The sequence below is a fragment of the Pantherophis guttatus genome, chromosome 1, assembly GCF_059756535.1.
Source record: "Pantherophis guttatus breed Tessera chromosome 1, ASM5975653v1, whole genome shotgun sequence".
NCBI lineage: Eukaryota > Metazoa > Chordata > Lepidosauria > Squamata > Colubridae > Pantherophis > Pantherophis guttatus.
This window is the reverse complement of record NC_142063.1, coordinates 132,011,750-132,030,311: the sequence shown is the minus strand read 5'-3', so window position 1 is coordinate 132,030,311 and position 18,562 is coordinate 132,011,750. Positions and strand designations below refer to the sequence as shown.

The 18,562-nt window shown below is 35.9% G+C and overlaps 1 protein-coding gene across 12 annotated transcripts in view; it reads right to left on the bottom strand.

Annotated features, from left to right (window-relative positions):
* The window catches only part of SLC35F5 (solute carrier family 35 member F5), a 40,778-nt gene that overhangs the window by 9,032 nt on the left and 13,184 nt on the right, over positions 1-18,562 (bottom strand). For 7 of the 12 annotated variants that reach the window (XM_087884160.1, XM_087884179.1, XM_034423800.3 and 4 more), the window contains 6 exons: positions 16,683-16,949; positions 13,620-13,763; positions 10,387-10,468; positions 8,831-9,021; positions 3,078-3,159; positions 2,058-2,145 (listed from right to left, as the gene is read on the bottom strand). In XM_087884160.1, coding sequence (XP_087740286.1) covers positions 2,058-2,145; positions 3,078-3,159; positions 8,831-9,021; positions 10,387-10,468; positions 13,620-13,763; positions 16,683-16,907 — 812 coding nt within the window. In that variant the 5' untranslated portion in view covers positions 16,908-16,949. Of the gene's footprint in view, positions 1-2,057; positions 2,146-3,077; positions 3,160-8,830; positions 9,022-10,386; positions 10,469-11,611; positions 11,675-13,619; positions 13,764-16,682; positions 16,950-18,562 lie in introns of all 12 variants that reach the window. The other 5 variants (XM_087884145.1, XM_034423777.3, XM_034423787.3 and 2 more) reach the window with 1 other exon arrangement.

Below are 18,562 nucleotides of genomic sequence, written 5' to 3'. Positions count from 1 at the left end.
AAACCATTGTAAATGCATGCTGGTTGCCAAGTGCCCGAATGTTGTTCACGTGAGCATTGAGGATGCTGCAACAATTGTATGTGTGAAAATCAGTCATAAGTCACTATTTCAGTACCACGGTAACTTCGAACAATCACTAAATGAATGGTTATAAGTCAAGGACTAGCTGTATAGTTTAGCATTATTGAAATTAAGTCACTGTTGCTTGTCCAACAAGACAGTTTTTCACGTTAAACCAAAATTGATAATCAAGATGTGAGATCCTAGCCCAGTGATGGCTAACCTTTTTGCCGTTGCGTGCCAAAAGTGGAGGGAGTGTGGGGGGAGCGGGGGGGAGTCACGTGCACGTGTGCCCACACCCATAATTCAATGCCCTCCTGTGCCCCGCCCCCCACGCATGCGCGCGCAACCTCCCCACCCCGCTGCTCCCCCTGCTTTTGGCACGTGATGGCATGGTGGGCCCGGTAGGCCCGTTTTTTGCCCTCCCCAGGCTCCAGTGGCTTTTTAGGAGCCTGGGGAGGGTGAAAACGGCCTTCTCCACACACATCCGGAGGCCCTCCAGAGGCTGGAAACAACCCATTTCCCAATTTCTGGTGGGCCTGGAAGGCCTGAAAATCTGCTGGCCAGCATGTGCATGTGCGCTGGAGCTGAGCTAGGGCAACGCTTGCGTGCCCACAGATATGGCTCCATGTGCCATCCGTGGCATGCGTGCCATAGGTTCGCCATCACGGTCCTAGCCATTATAGCTTGCTTAAAACAAATGATAAGAGTGATATGCATGAATATGATACTGAACACTTCCAACTAACAAAAATTCACATAGGTATCCAAATCATGGCCTTGTTCGCACGTAGCACCAAGCCATATTGTGATTTACTATTGTGATAGTCCTTGCTTATTGTCTGATCATTCAACAACTGTTCAAATTTATGACGGCACTGAATAAGCTTTACAACAAATCCTTGAAGTGTCCCTATAATTACACAATTGAAATTCAGGCACTTACTATAAAATTTGGCATAGATGGTATGAGTGGTTGGAGAATAGGAAAAATGAAAAAGAGGAATAAAGGAGAGAGAAAGAAATGTTAAAATCAAGGGGGAAAATTGGTAAATTACAACATAAATGACTGAAATGTAGAGGTCAAGTAAAATGTAGATGAAATAAAGAAGATAGATAGCAATATGAAACAAGATAAAGCTAAAATCTGTATAAATAGTAAATATTAAGAAAGGATCACTACGAAAGAGCTGTAAAAAGAGTTTATGTATATAAATGTTGTGTGTTTGTGTGTTTGTTTTAATGTGTTTACAATAAAAATTTAAATTTTAAAAAAAGAAAAGAAATTCAGGCACTTGGCCATTGGTGTGCATTTACAACTATCAGTCTCCCATAGTCATGTGACTGCCATTTGTGATCTTCAAAGCCAGCATCTGACAAGCAAAATCAATGGGGAAGCTGGCAGGAAGACACGGTCATGTGACATCGCTCTTAACAACGGTGGGTGACTTGCTTAACAGCCACAATTGGAACTGACATAAATTGGCATGGTTATGTGATCATTCACTTTACATCCCCATCACTTAGCAATGGAGTTGCCGGTCCCAAATGCGGTCAGTAAGTGAAGATTACTTGTATTTGGTTTTAATTTATGTATTGTATGAATCCAGCCACCATAGTTTATTCCATAAAACATGGTTAGTAAATGTTAAACCAAAGTTTAATATCACATGTGAATTTAATCTTCATTAATGCCACAGAGTTAGCTGATTTAAGAAGGTTCACTTGGTGATATTAATCTAACAAAACTCAGATGGCTCATAATGCAGCTGAGAAATGGCCCCTTTAGTAGGGCAGTGGCAATAGAGAAGCAGTACTTCTAGCACACATTCTGTAAATTACTTTGAATGATTTTTTCATGTAGCTGTATACAACTAGCTGCATCTAAAAATAGTAACAAAATCTCCACTACTAAATTCAACTATCTAGAAGAACGTAAGAAAACTCAAGCATGTTGGGGAGAAGAAAATAGAAGATTAAGGAGTCTATATTCCTACCTTAAAATGACAGCTAACAATTTTGAGAGGGTAAATCTATCTCCACTATTACTTGGAAACACTGCAGCAAGGATTAAGGTAAATAATCCTGTGAAAAGAACAAAAGAATACGCTATTCATGATCAAATAAAAAACGTAAAACTGAAAACATAATAATCAAAAGATAATGGTTTTAATTAATCTTGGGCCTAAATGAAATTAAAAAGTCAAACATATTTTATTGGATTGCTTAGACTTTACAAACATTGTACTATATATAACTTTATTGATTAAAAAAAATACTAGCAGCATTTCTTTAAACAAAGGTAAATATCAGAATCTTTTTTTAAAAAATGGAATATCTCAGATTCATATATATTTGTTGCAAAAAGAAATGAAATGAGGTTAATTTTTATTTAACAAAGCTTTTATTATTTTTATTTATTTATTCATCACATTTACAAATGAATGATGCTGGCTTTTGGAAAAGTATGAAGACTACACTCCTTTAGAATACTTTTTGGAGACTGAGTGACACCTGGAACTGGATTTGATTTGTTAATCAAATAAATGATTTGATTTGTTAATTTGACTTTATTTTGATTTGCTGTTATTGTACTGCTTTGACTTTATTTTGTTATATACCACCAGGAGGTGATTACAGTTTAGCAGCATATAAATCTTACGCTTTGGCAAGATGGGTGACCAATAATATTGCAGAAATTGTAACAATCACACACACGCTAGTTTACTATTACTGCTATCACAATATGGGAATCAAATGCTTAGTAATAATCAGCGTAGCTTTTAAACAATCCCACTGAACAACCCTCTGCTTATTGAACCGGAACTCTTAATAATGACATGTGATACCTGACTCCATAGCTGCCTTTTTTTTCAAAAGAAAAAGAAACCCTTCATCATCATTCTCTCCCTCATTAGAAGTGATACAAAATAGATAACTGTATTTTTCTTAAATATGCAAAGAGGCCATTTGAATGAAGTAGGACAACAGTTTTAGAATATATCTTCGTTTCTTACCAGAGGTTGATGACAGAATGTTAACTATTGCCACTTGAGTGTCTGAAAGTGCCTCTTGATAAGAGAAATTTGCCAAGAACCACTAGAACATGAAACAGTAGATATTAGCATAACATTCAAATTCTTGTTTGAATAACTGCTTTGAAAGTCAGAAAAAAGTCTTGTAAAACATTAAAAAATATTGTTTAAACAATCTATATTTAGAGCATAGCAAGAGCATACACACAAATTGACCTGTATTAAAAAAAAAAAAGGGGGAAGCTGAATTTACTGTAAACTACTATTCTGATCCCAGAAAGAAACCCTACAAGAAAGGTTAACTCTACCTAGTCTGATAGGACTTCTTCCTGTTCCAAGAAGAAAACACTCCTTCAGTCACTTTAGAGCAGGGGTGTCAAACTCGTGGGGTCGCTGCATTGTCATGTGATGTATCATGATTTTTTTTCTCTTTGCTATACCAGGCATGGGCATGGCCAGCATGTGACGCATCCAGCCCGCGGGCTACGAATTTGACAGCCCTGCTTTAGAGCATCGTCTTCAACTGTTTATAATAAACCTTTTTTTAAACTACATAATTCCTGCATTGACACAAGTGTTTGCAACTGACAAGAGGAATGTAGAAATGTAGGAAAGGACAATATCCCTCAGTTATCATACCCTGATAATAAAGAGTACACTGACGAATCTGACTTCTGGCTGATTATACTGATTCCTGTCCCTGATTGCAAAGTGGGAAGGCTGAATCCATCTTTTAAGGTTACGAAGAATAATTTGCGATTAAGCTCCACAGCACTTTCAGTCACCAAAAGCAGAGTGGAGAGCAAAAGGATATACTGCAGCAGTATTCTTAGGGAGGGACAATAAAAATTAAAGCACTTTCTGTAGAACCATGTGACCATCTGCTGAGGCAAACTGGTCTATCTGGTAATGTCTAATGAATGTAGACAATTTCATACATGTAGTTTGCTTACAGGTGTCTATTAGCAGGAGTACTTTGATGGTATAGTTGCAATGCTAGAAGGAAGCTGTTTCTTGCTGGCAGAATATTTCAACATAATGCATTCAACTAACTCCTTCAGTTGACAGTGAATTGTGTAATTCTCATATTGTTTTGTGAGAAAGGAAAAGTTTATTGGCCTCCTGAACCCCAAGGGAGCATTTGAAATATATTATTAGCAATTTTTGACTGATACAGTGCCATCAAGTTGGTGTCAATTCATAGTGACTATACTGGTATAGTCACTTTTCTCCAAGAAGAACTATTCCCAGCTTTTGGAACTCACAATGGTGTACTCAATGCTGTCATAATCAACTCCATCCACTTTACTGCTCTCATCCTCTTCTTCTCTTTTCTTCCGATTTTCCCAGCATTATAGACTTATCAAAGAAAACAATGACATCAATATCCCAATAGAGGATAAACACAGGGTAGGCTTGCATCTCTGAAGAAGTGGGGTATTTGAATGTGGCAAGATAGAGATGCATTTGCTGATCAGAACATGAAGCAAATGCTTGTCTACACAATACATTTGTACCCTTCCACTATAAACTATTGCTTAACACATTGTAAGCCGCCTTGAATCTCCGGAGAAGGGCGGCATATAAAGCAAATAATAATAATAATAATAATAATAATAATAATAATAATAATAATAATAATAATAAATTATTATTATTATTATTATTATTATTATTATTATTAATTATTATTATTATTATTATTATTATAACAACTCCAGAATATCATCATTCAAAAGTGCACCAAATCACTTGGTAGATGCATCTGATTATTAAGATGAATTCCACAGCCAAACCTGAAAAGCTGGAGCTCAGATCTTCCCACTCAATTTCTAGGTATAAATCCAGATAATGAATTGGGACTTGACACATTTGGTGTCCTTTGTATTTCTAGGAAAAGATCTGGCATCCATATACACAGTCCTTTGCTGTGTTTAATGTTTTGTACTTTCTGTGTTCTGTAGGATCCATGAGTGCTTCATTTTCCTCTTCTTGGGAAAAGAATAATAGAAAACATTTGATGACCTTGTGGAATTCAGGTTGCTAGGCCTCTCTTTCTTCCAGCTTTTTTGAAGAGATGTCATGAGCATATTTAATGCTGTGTAAAATTCAACCAGAAAATCACTCACAGGAATGTTGATATTGGCCCATTTGCATGGATATATTGGACCCAACAGAAATCTGTCTTCAGGATCCTAAGCATTACTGACCCTAAAAACTGGTTTGTTTCTCCTTTGAACTATCAGGGTTCACTTCTTATTCCTCTGACATACTGTCTAAAGATTCTCAATTCTTCTGTCACTATCCTAACAATGTTACAACAACACATGTGTTTCTACCGCTACGGCCAGCTTTTTTTTTTTTTTTTTTGGTGTTTTGAGGCTTCTAGCTGCCATGGAGGTCACTGATGCTGGCACTTAGTCCAGGTCCAGCTACCAAAAGATCACCTCTGTAAGCATCTCCTGGTGACATCTTAAATCACTGCAATGGATGCTGCCCAAATCCTTGTTTAATGGGAGGATGGAAGAGGATCACTGCAATTGGGGTTGTCTGGTTCTTCAGGCTCTGTTCCTTATTTCAGTTCCTCTGTTCACAATGCTGCAGGAGTTGGAGAAGGGCTGTCTGTTCCTTGGAGAACTCTTTGCTTGTTTCATTTTCCTAAGTATTCAGTGCCTTACTGTTGTTTGCCTTAAGGAACATGGAGAGATTTTTCATATCATTCCAGAGCTCTGTATTTTCCTGGATGCCATCACTACTGGTATGCTCCCTGCATCTAGCTGGCAGGCCAGTTAGGTACCTGCATGATTATACTGCCATGCAGTCAGTCGCAGTGGTCCTCACTACTTTTTATAGCAGCTTCAAAGAATTTTTTCCTTCCTTCTTCCTTTCTCCATCTGCCACAGATTGAAACTGAGAAGAAAAGCCATTTGCTTCTTCTAGGCATTTGCTAGAAAAATGGATGAGGAATAATGGAAAAGTGGAAAAATGAAAGAGGGCTCTTTTTTTTTAAAACTAGAAGAGGTAGAACAAAGCCTTTTTGATCAACTTCCCCTTTAATTATTTAGAAGGAAAGGATTAGGCAATTATAACACAAACAGAAATATCTGGCTGAGCTTCCCTGCCATGAGTATATCTATTGACACCAGTCTTGGAAACTCTAGTCTCCCTTCCCTTTTGTAACTTTCTTTCAAATGCATTTAAAAAATAATAATAATAGGAAACTAGTACATGATCAATAAAACACCAGCCTCCATCATTGTATCCATTTGCATGTATGCTTATTAGCCCTAAAAGGTCTTAAAGAAAATAGTCATCCTTTGAAAATAATAATGAGGAGCTTCAGCCCATTGCTTTATTTGTTATTATGCTGACCTGCTTAGAAAAAAATGACAAAGGGAAGGAGAATTAGCAATAAAAGAGAATATATGTAGTTTAGGAAGTAATCCTGAACTGAATCCTGGTGCTCAGTTTGGTTGTTTGCTTGCAGATGTTTCATTATCCAACTAGGTAACATCATCAATGCTAGTAAGCGTGGGTTTGCTCCCTCCATATGTCTGTCTGTCTGTCTGTCCGTCCGTCCGTCCGTCCATCCGTCCATCCATCCATCCATTATAGCTTATATAGTATATATTAAGTATTGTTTATATATAGTATATGCTGTATTTCTCTTTAGCCAAGTTCTTCCTACATAAACCAAGATTTTTCTGCAGCCCTAGTTCAGTGAAATCCCAATCTACTAGTTTCTAGGCTTTTTTTCCAGCAGCCAGCAAGCTCCCTGCTGCCCATTGGGAGACTAAGGCAGCAGGGAGCTTGCTGGCTGCTGGAAAAAAAGCCTAGAAACTAGTGGATTGGGATTTCACTGAACTAGGGCTGCAGAAAAATCTTGGTTTACGTAGGAAGAACCTGGCTAAAGAGAAATACACATAAAGACCTACGAAAAGAAAAGAAAACAAATAGTATACGCTGTTTATATACAGTAAAAGCCCCCCCAAAACATCTTATATAAACCAAAAGACCCAGTGGCTCAAGAAGTTAAAACCAGGACTCATCTACAACATACAATAATAGCCACTATGTAGGATAGTCAGACAAAAAATTATCAGAACACATTGATGAACACCAACTAGTAGCCAGAAGATAAGATGAAAACCTCTTAATCTCACAACCCATGGACAGATCCAACTATAGTTTCAACTTGGAAACTGTGAGCATCCTAGACCAACATAAATCCAAAAATATTATAGAATTCCTGGAAACTTGGCATCAAACGAATCAACCCACAATAGATGCATAGAGATAAACTGTGTTTGCACATCATTCAAGAGAGAATAAAAAAAGATAAGAAGGAACCTCTCCAGCTAAAGAGAGATTAAATTAGACAAACAATCATGCAGAAAACAATACCCTAGTCAAGGAAATACCAAGAAGAAAACAACACCCCCACTAACATTGACAGGGCAAGCTACTGTATATGAATAGGGAGCAAACCCCATACACATTAGCACCGCTAAAACCCCATACTCACTAGTCTGCAAGCAAAAAACCAAACTCAGAGAACATTAAGGAGAGGTAATAACTAGGGGGCTAGAAGGGGGTGAAACTACAGAATGGCTAGAAGGGGGTGGCAGGTACCTTTATGCTACATCACTATGTTCTTTTTCTTCCCATTTGTGAATGGGGAAAAATTCCTCCTGCTTCCAGATAGTTTATGAAAATGCTAACAGTATGTATATATAGGGAGACGAATGCCTGTTGCAAAATAATAGTAATTGTAAATATACATCTAGATTAGACAGCTATTTTTTTATTTTTCTGTGAAATGGCCTGATTGTGAAATGCAATCATAAACTGACTGGAACATGAAAATGCCAACTTTCAAATCAGAGAAAATTTATTATGTATTCATACACTGTTCAGTTAAAGTCCAATTAATAGAGTTCAAACCTTTATAACCAATAGGACAAGTTAATCATGGCTAATTTAACAGTAATTAACTTTTTTCCTGGATTAAAGGCACTAAAAGAAGTAATGTAACTGTTGGAAAGCTTAATTTTTCAGGAACTGGAAAAAACCCTCACACGTTCCTTTTTCTAAACTGCCAAACAGATTTTCTGACATCAGAGTGAATTTACAGGCAACTTAAATTTGCAGATATATATCTCAATGCTAGAATATAATTATATGCATTTTGTGATGACTGAAATTAATGGAATGTACGTATATATCAATACCAAATATATTCTAAGATCTAGAAATGAACTACTACCTGACTCAAAATGCCATGTGAGTATTAATGAATCTAGATCAGTTTTGGAAAATTAATCATGGAATTTTGTCACTTTCATACTAGTGGAGGCAAGGAAAATATAACTCCAAGTTTTGATGTCTGATGGATGATAGGAAATTTGAAGCAACAGAATTACAAGTGAATAACAAACAACAAATTAGTTAAAAGTGTTTTTTTGTTTGGGGGAATTACTGCAAGAGGCGGAAAACCATAAAATACAGATATCTTTTCTCACAATGAATAGAAGCTTTTGCTCATTAAAATTGTCAGTTCCATTAAATTGGAACGTTAAACCAATTAGGGAATAAGCCAAAATTATGCAGTTACCTAAATGATATGAACAAGGTTAAACAGTTGATACCCCAAATAATTTGTCTTCTATTAAGCAAATATATCAGAGTTAAAAGACTCAATTTATACCCTGCAACAATTAAAACAGATGACGTACCACAAAGCAAAAGAAAAAGCTGATTTTGGCTACTTGAGGTGCAGTAAGCTTCCCTACAGCTTTTAATATTGAATCCTGCTCTTTAACTGTTGGGTAAGACATACGAGACAGCTTTGCTTCCAGTGCATGACTTGCTGGGAGTTGTCGAATCTCCATGATGTTACTGAATCTTACACGAGGTTTTTTGGGAGCTTTAGGTGGGGAAAAAAATTGTGCAGGTCATTTTGTGTATTAGTCTGGAACAGAAAAACAAGCAAGATACGGTTCCTCCCCATGTTTGAACAGTTTATATCAGCAGCATGAATTAGCTAGTATACAGAAAAGATAACCTGGGACTGCAGATTTTACTCTAAGAGGTTTTGATTTGTACTGATTGCATTTATTTAAAGAACAAGCCAGACTTCCTTAATTTTTAGAGTAACTGATTTGCTTTCCAATAAGAATGTATTTTTCATGAATTTGGTCTTTAAAACCTGATTCATGCATTTAACATTATACCTTTGATTTTAAGTATGGCATGACTTTCACACCATCTTGTGGTTAATTCAACTAAAGGCCTACATAACTAAGTGTACCAAACTGAAAAATGCTGTTTCTGGTTCTAGATTCTTATTTTCTAAAGAAATAGAAGTAGGACAACAAAGCATCTTTTAGCTTCATGTATATATTCAAATTTAATTCCTCTAAGACAGATAAATAAAAATAAACACCAAAGGTATCTAATCCATATTGAAAATGTGCTGTTATTTAATGGCGCTAATGTGTTATGAATGTTTAAATAAACAAAGTATTATTTTGTCAAGTACTTTGTAATAAATAGAAATTGAATTGTAGTTCATAAATATGTATTTTGAATGGCTAGCATTGTAAAATACACTAATCTATAGTATTCTCAGTACAAAGTAATTTTATGCAATATATCCTGAATTCAAACCATTTCAAATTAGAAATGTTTCATTTGAAATCAAGTTATCCTGCATTTGAAAGTATCATTTGCAAGATGCACCACAGATTGTTCTAGAAATGTTTCAACTTCAGATAGTTTTGTATCCAAAATAGTCTGTCAATGCAAACAATTATAAAATGGTGAAAATAGCTCATTTGAATTTTAACCTTTATTTCAATTCAACATGGTTTGATTTTAAATCTTTTACATATTCTAGTCCTAAACAACTCCTGAATTACTGTTTCTTCTTACGATTTCACTAACATTTCATTGAAACTTGAGAAGTTCAATTTAGGAACAATTTTGAATATTTCCTATTTCATGAATGGGACTATCAATCACAATTTCATCATCTGCCTTGTGCAAAAACTAATGTGATTTGACTATTAATAGATTACCTCTATTTTTTTTATTAACGCCATTAATTTATTTTTGAAATTATAAAAGATTTTTCAATTTACATTTACAATATATATATAGGGACACAAAATATTTAACTAAAAGACAAAAGCAATTAACTATGGATTTTCATACTGTACTTCTAGTATTACATGGGGACACAGTGGGTGATATAAAAATATGTTTTTAAAATTCTGAAATATGTACTTACTTTTTTCAGCATCACTGTTAATGCTGCTACTTTTTTCACTTGGCAAATCATGAAACTTTACAGGAACATACAAAGGTTCACTCTGAAATGCAATGTAACCAATTCCCAGTCATGTAACACAGTTATCAAAACAAAATCAAGAGCTTTGGGCGATGTGATGAACAAAAAGGTACTCTATAGAACTAAATAGAATTAAAATCCCACTGCTTAGATCAGCTGTTTATTTGGCATACCCAGAATTTCAAGCACAACCTTCTCATTTCTATAGGAGGCCTTAGGCAATCCACCACCAAGTAGAAAATATAACCTCATGTTCTTCATGTAAATTGATGAAGTTCCCTGTATGCACAGATCCATTTTATGACGGAGCAAACTGACTACCCAATTCTGACATGAATTTATCTTTTTAGAAATAAAAGAAATTTATTTTGTTACAATAACATCAAAATTGGTCCTTAATTATAAAGACACTTGTATTCACATGTGCATAGGCCTCTTAATATACAACGTGACCCTCAAACGTCAATTGGTTTTCCATCCCTGCAAATACAGTCCCTTTCTGGATTTTCAGATGTAGTTCAACAAGAATGTGATAATTAGCATGGATTTCAGTGCAAGACAATCCTAAAACAAACTATCAAAAAAAAAGAAAACAAAACCCTCCCTATTAAATTAATTTTCACTTTGATGGTTTGATGGTGTTGGTTGAGAGAGGTACAGCTAACTATATAAAAACTTCTATTTTGCATTATAAGATGGTATTTTGGCCCATCACATTTTTTCTGCCATTCAATAAAGGCCCTGTAGTCTTCAAGGTTTTTCAGAAGTGATTTGCCATTGACTCCTTCCTAGAGCTGTGATGAAATGACTGGCCCAAAGTCACCCTGCTGCCTTTGTGCCCCGGGTGGAACTAGAACTCAGAAAGTCCCGGTTTCTAGCCTGATGTCTTAACCACTACACACTAACCAAAATAGCTTTATGCAAACAAATGACTGAAGTAATCTTGAACTGTAAGACTTATTTCCCAAAGCCAAATATAAAATGCGCTTGCAAATCAGAAATATTTGTTACTATGGTTCTCTTTATCATGTTTAATCACCTTTTGTTTAAAACTACAAGATATCTTTTTTGGATCTAATTTTATTTTAGTATTAATTTGAAAAAAAAAAAAGAAATGAATAAATATTGCCATATGGCAATACAATGCTTAAATGAGAAAACTTACCAAAGAACTATTCACAGTATTGTCAGTTGTACAAGTGGCAAAATAACTTTCAGCATCTGCAAACTAAGCAGAAATTTGACACCTCAGATTCTATTAATATATATATTAAAAAGTATTTGATTTGATTTTAAAGATTTTAAAAAGTACGTTTAAGTCAGAGAATATTATTATTATCAATATATTTGACTGATATACAGATTGAGGAAAAATGGCCCACTGACAGCCACATTCCAATTCTTCCTCCTTCTTGCTCCTGAACTGCTATCAGTTTCAAAGCCAAAACTTGCCACTGCTTAAAAACTATTCCCAGAGAAGAATAAGAGACGATAAACAGCGTTGCTGCAATAAAACCAAATGTGATCAGGGGCATATGGCAAGTTGACTATAAAAGAAATCAGTATTTTTATGTTTTTCCCAATTATCCAGCTATTGGCAGGAAGCTGAACACTAGTCTAGAAGTCAGCCAAAAATAAACAAACAAAAAGCAGACTATGATGTATTCCTCTTAACACATTTTATTAAATAGTTTAATATTTTTTCCCCAAAATAAATTATCTAAATGGTAGATAATTCAAGCATCAGCATTTACAAGCATCTGAATTTCCCAGATTTGGTTTGCAATTTCCATTAGCAATAATCACTGTCTATGCCATTTGGGAATTATGATCATTGTTGTCCATTCTCCAGCTAGAAACTTAAGTTAAAAATGCTAATCTAAGCACTCAACTTTCCATAATATCATTTGCAATTAATCACAGATCTCAAAAGGGGTATTTGGGAACTATAAACAAGAGCTGAAGAGTCATTCTTAAATCACTGTTAAACTATAAACTACTCTATTATTTAGGTTGTGTGATGCTTTGATTCCAATCTTAAAACAACAACAACGAAGCATCTCTTTAGGGCATCTACACTTTTTCCTCAGGTTCATGCAGTCTCTGCAAAGGGCACTTTTGTGATCCCAGCAAAAGCCACAGCTGCTATATAGAGCTAGAGGCAGAGGCCCATGCATGCTCCAAAGTACCACTAAGAACCAATTTTGTATAGCCTTCTTGATTATCCTCAGCTATTTGACTGCCAGGACACTTCATGGCAAATGATATTCTGAACAAAATACTCATTTATTTAAGATACAAAATAGAGAAACTAAAGAGAAAGTGAAATTTTGCATAAAATTCTATGTAATATATGGAAATCTACGTAGTCTTCTAACTGAGTTCATGAGCTAATAGTTAATCCACCAGCCTAGAATCCCGGAGATGGTGAGTTCTAGTCCCGTTTTAGACATGAAAACCAGCTGGATGACTGTGGGCCAGTCACTCTCTCTCAACCCACCTGTTACAGTTGTTATTGTGGGAAAAATAGGAGGAGGAATGAGCAGTGTGTGTGTTCACCACCTTAAGATATTTATAAAAATAATAAAGATGGACTATAAATAAACAGATGAATATAGTTATAGAGCTCTTCATTTTCATATATAAGCAAGTTCTGTCAAGAATCTAATGTATTTTCTAGCTGTGAGAGTTCAGAGAGAGGAAAACAACTGAATGAATTAGTCAGTTCTTATTTTCTCATGGGATATTGTGAGTAGTACAATGACTGGGTTTACTGCATTTTATCAATAGGAAAACTACAGACATCTTAATAAAGAAATCAACTTTGATAAAATAGTTTTCCTTAAAACAACATTTAATGTGATATCAATGAACTAATAACACTTCAGCTAGAGGCAGAATATCACAAACAATATAAACCGCAGGCTAACTACTGATTTCAAGGACAGAGAGCTTGATGTTCATATCAGTTCCCCTAAGAAACATTACTGCTATTTTTGGTTTATGTAAAGATTCACTTTGAAATGCTAGACTTATGGAAGCATTACTGTACACTCTGAACATTTGGAAGTGAACATTAGTTTATGTAGACTTTTGTCTCTATTTTACACTTTGATCTTGTGTATAAAAAACCCACAATACTGATAAAAGTCAATAAACAGAACAATACTTACAAAGGCTGCATGCCTTCCACGAAACCCACGCGTACACTGTTGCCTCCATGGTTTCCAGATGATGAATCCCAAGAGGTAAAGAACAAACATGGATGTTTTCGCAAACGTACTGAAGAATGGTTTTTTATACATAGTAAAAACATACTGCAGAGGAAAGGGGGGAAAAGCCATCATTCACAAACTCATTAAGCTACATGGACCTTCAAACATGAAAAAGTTATTTAAGAAATACAGCATTCCTGGATTCGTACTCAATCTCAATCAAGACCAGGATTTGTATTAATTACTGCTCTCCATACCATAAATTATTAGCATATTTCTGGACAAGCAAAAATGAACATACTGATTTATTAAAGATTTTAACATATGATGGTATGCATTTTTGCTACTTGCAAATCCTTTGCAAGGTTAGCTGAAATTCCAAAAGAGTGGACAAGCCTGATGGATCACATTTTACGATAGTCTCTTGAAGTAATGAAACATCTTCCAGAACAACTGATGGGACACCAAATTCCTAGTAGATAGATTTGAGAAGAAATGATTGTGGATAACTTGCTTGTCTACATGGTCACTCAGAGTTGACAATGACTTGATGGCACATAATCAATCAATCAATCAATCAAGAGGTAAACGGAAAAATTGCATCTAGCTATCAAAATGTGATATACAGTTGCAAGAAAAAGTATGTGAACCCCTTGGGATTACGTGGAGTTTTGCATGAATTGGTCATAAAATGTGCTCTGAACTTCATCTAAGTCACAACAATAGAAAAACACAGTCTGCTTAAAATAATACTACACAAACATTAGATGTTGCCATGGTTTAATGGAACATAACATGTAAACATTCACAGTGCAGGGAGGAAAAAGTATGTGAGCCCCTAGCCTAATGACTTCTCCAAGAGCTAATTGGAGCCAGGAGTGAGCCAACCTTGACTCCAATCAGTGTGATGATATTGGATGTGTTGCTGACAGCTGTCCTGCCCTTTAAAAACACACACCTGTTTGGGTTTACTGGTTTCAAGAAGCATTGTCTGATGTGAACCATGCCTCGCAGAAAAGAGCTCCCAGAAGACCTACGATCAAGAATTGTAGACTTGCATGAAGCTGGAAAGGGTTACAAAAGTATCTCCAAAAGCCTTGATGTTCATGTGTCCACGGTAAGACAGACTGTCTACAAATGGAGAAAGTTTAGCATTGTTGCTACTCTCCCTAGGCGTGGTTGTCCTATAAAAATGACTGCAAGAGCACAGCGCAGAATGCTTCATAAGGTAAAGAAGAATCCTAGAGTGTCAGCTAAAGACCTACAGAAATCTCTGGCACATGCTAACATTTTTGTTGACCCATCTACAATAAAGAAAACATTAAACAAAAATGGAGTACATGGGAGGACACCACGGAAGAAGCCATTGCTGTCCAAAAAAAATATTGCAGCACGTTTGAAGTTTGCAAAAGAGCACCTGGATGTTCCACAGCACTACTGGCAAAATATACTGTGGACAGATGAAACCAAAATTGAGTTGTTTGGGAAGAACACACAACACTATGTGTGGAGAAAAAAAGGCACAGCACACCAACATCAAAACCTCATCCCCACTGTAAAACATGGCGGAGGGAGCATCATGGTTTGGGGCTGCTTTGCTGCCTCAGGGCCTGGACGGATTGTTGTCATTGATGGGAAAATGAATTCCAGAGTTTATCAAGACATTTTGCAAGAAAACGTACGACCATCTGTCCACCAACTGAAGCTCCGCAGAGGATGGATGATGCAACAGGACAATGACCCAAAGCATACAAGTAATTCAACAAAAAAATGGCTTCAACAGCACAGAATACGCCTTCTGGAGTGGCCCAGTCAGAGTCCTGACCTCAACCCGATTGAAATGCTGTGGCATGACCTTAAGAGAGCGATTCACACCAGACATCCCAAGAATATTGCTACACTGAAACAGTTTTGTGAAGAGGAGTAGTCCAAAATAACTCCAGATCGTTGTGCAGGTCTGATCTGCAACTACAGGAAACGTTTGGTTGAGGTTATTGCTGCCAAAGGAGGGTCAACCAGTTATTAAGTCCAAAGTTTCACATACTTTTTCCTCCCTGCACTGTGAATGTTTACATGTTATGTTCCATTAAACCATGGCAACATCTAATGTTTGTGTATATTATTTTAAGCAGACTGTGTTTTTCTATTGTTGTGACTTAGATGAAGTTCAGAGCACATTTTATGACCAATTCATGCAAAACTCCACGTAATCCCAAAGGGTTCACATACTTTTTCTTGCAACTGTATCTATGTAGTCTTCAACTTACAAACACAATTGAGCCCAACATTTCTGTTGCTAAACAAGGCACTTCTTAAGTAAGTTTTGCTGCATTTTATGACATTTGTTGGCACAGTTAAGTGAATCACTGCAATTGTTAAGTTAGTAACGTCGTTGTTAAGTGAATCTGGCTTTCCCATTGATTCGCTTGGCAGAAAGTCACAAAAGGTGATCAGCTGACCCTAGGACACTGCAACTGTCATAAATATAAGCCAACTGCCACACATCTGAATTTTGACCACGTGACATATGGATACTACAATGGTCATGTCACTTTTATCAGTGTGGTTGTAATTTCGAACGGTCACTACATGAATGGTTGTAAGTCAAGGACTTCCTATATTCACTTGGAATATTTTCCCCATCTTGGAAGGGGTTAGTATAGGTTTTTTTTGGACAGGAGGAACTTACAAAACTTACCATCTATCTAATGGTGGAATGCACTAGTGTCAAAATTACAAAATTATTCTACAAAATGTAACTGGTGCATGATATTTGTTGTATATGTGCATGCTTCAATAAGTTGAAATATTTCAGTGGCGTGTATTTGCTTTTTCACATGACTGTATAATCTAAGGCTAGTTCTAAAACCTTACAAATCCTTTTTTGAGTAATTAGTTTAGCAAACAGTGGCTAACAATGAGATGGGCGGTATTCCATGTAGTCATAAACACTACTAGTTTCACTTAAGTTAAAAAAAAAATTAAGATCACAATATTGTTGCATTATAGCATGATACTTACCGATGTGAGTTCAGAAGAAGCAACCCATATGACATCAACCAGAAGAAGAATGACAATGCCAAGAGCCATTCGCTTACGCTGAGTCAGAGAACTGCTTTGCGGGTTCATCCGATTCATGATAAAAATCCAAACCATTTGTAATTTGTCAAACAAGAGCAGTGACAATGAGTTTTTAAAATGAATTGAAACAGGCTTTATCCTCCAGGAACTGGGTGGAACAGGCATTCAAATATTAAAGTACAGCAAAAATGTAAACCAATGATCAATCTGTATGGTATGAAATAAAAAACACAATTTATCTTATTCCATAAGCAGAATATTAAAATTCCTTTTTCTCCCAACTACTATCTATACTGGCAGAGAAATCCCCAAAATATTGTTTTGTACTAACATTGCTACCATTAGCATCCACTGTTGTTTTCCTGCCTGCTCTGTTTCAGGCAATCCATTTTGGTGGCCCTGATCTCTCTGAACACTCGTAGTACTGTATAAAGATAATGTTTGGTCTGCTACTATGACCTGGGAAAATATAGCTGCCCAAGGGACAGGAGAAGGAGGGAAAGGAGTTGGGTGTGAAGAGACTACATCTGGATGTTTAGTTGTCAGAATTTTTCTGCCAGGCAAGGCTTGTGGAAAACAATAAATAAGTAACATATTTCTACCAGGCAAAGGAAGTAATGAGAAAGAAAAGCAATGAGAAAAAGATAAAAGGAAAGAAAAATCTCTTTGCTCGGTAAAAAGAGAAAAAATAAATAAAAAGATTTAGCAGCTCCTATTGGTAAGGGTTTCTTAGATTAGTGTAGATATGATCATGAAAACATATTAGATTCCAACCCAGTAATAAAGCCAATTATTGCATTTTGATTAATGAAAAAACCTATCCAGCTATGTAGCCTGAGTGAAATGGTTGTTTTGCAGATGTTTCACAAGCTTCTCTGTTTTGTAATAAAAAACAATTAGCTAATAAATTTAAGGGTGCATTGTGATATTTGTTTTTCACTTCCCAATCAGTAAAAATCTCTGTGCCACTGTATTAACATATTTCAATGCTTCAGACCTTAGTTTAATAAATAGTCTTCATGGGGTTATTATGGAATAGTCTTTGTGATAGTCTGAATTTCAGATCTTTGATTAAAGCATGAATAACTGAGGTAAAATCTGATTTCTCTATAAACTCCCGCCCACACTTGACAAAAGATGAAACAGATAGAAAGCACTCCTAAAATGCAAATTGCTGCTTTAAAGACAGTATAAACCTATTCCTTTTATGTCTAGCAAGGGTCTTGTCATGATAAGATTTAATTTGTTCCTCTTCATTCACATAAAGCTAGAACTGAAACCAGTAGTGGTTTGATGATTCAAATATGAAAGGAAAAGAGAAATCAGAGTGCCATCTGCATGTTGATGGCACCAATATTTCTGGATATAACAAACATTATTTGATGCCTTGTCAGAACAGAATACAAATACAAGCCATTTGTGAGCCTCTGTACTAGACAATTGCTAGCACATTTAAGTCTGCGAGACTGAAACACCCTTACAATGTTCAGGCTTGCAGCCCAAACACATTTGTCTTTTTAAGTAGCTGACATACAAATTAAATATGAATAGCGGAAATGTGAAGTATAAAAGGCCTAAACAGGTTATCCTGAATTTAATTGGGGAAAAGGTTAAATACCACACTACTTATGTCTGGATTAAAATTGGAGCACAGAAAATAAAAGAAATACACTGTGTGCATATTTTGAACTGCATCTATTTTCATCTAAACTACTCAATGCTTTTTTTACTTATACTTTATCCCAGGGGTCTCTACACTTGGCTACTTTAAGACTTGTGGACTTCAACTCCCAGAATGCCCCACAGCCAATATGACTGGC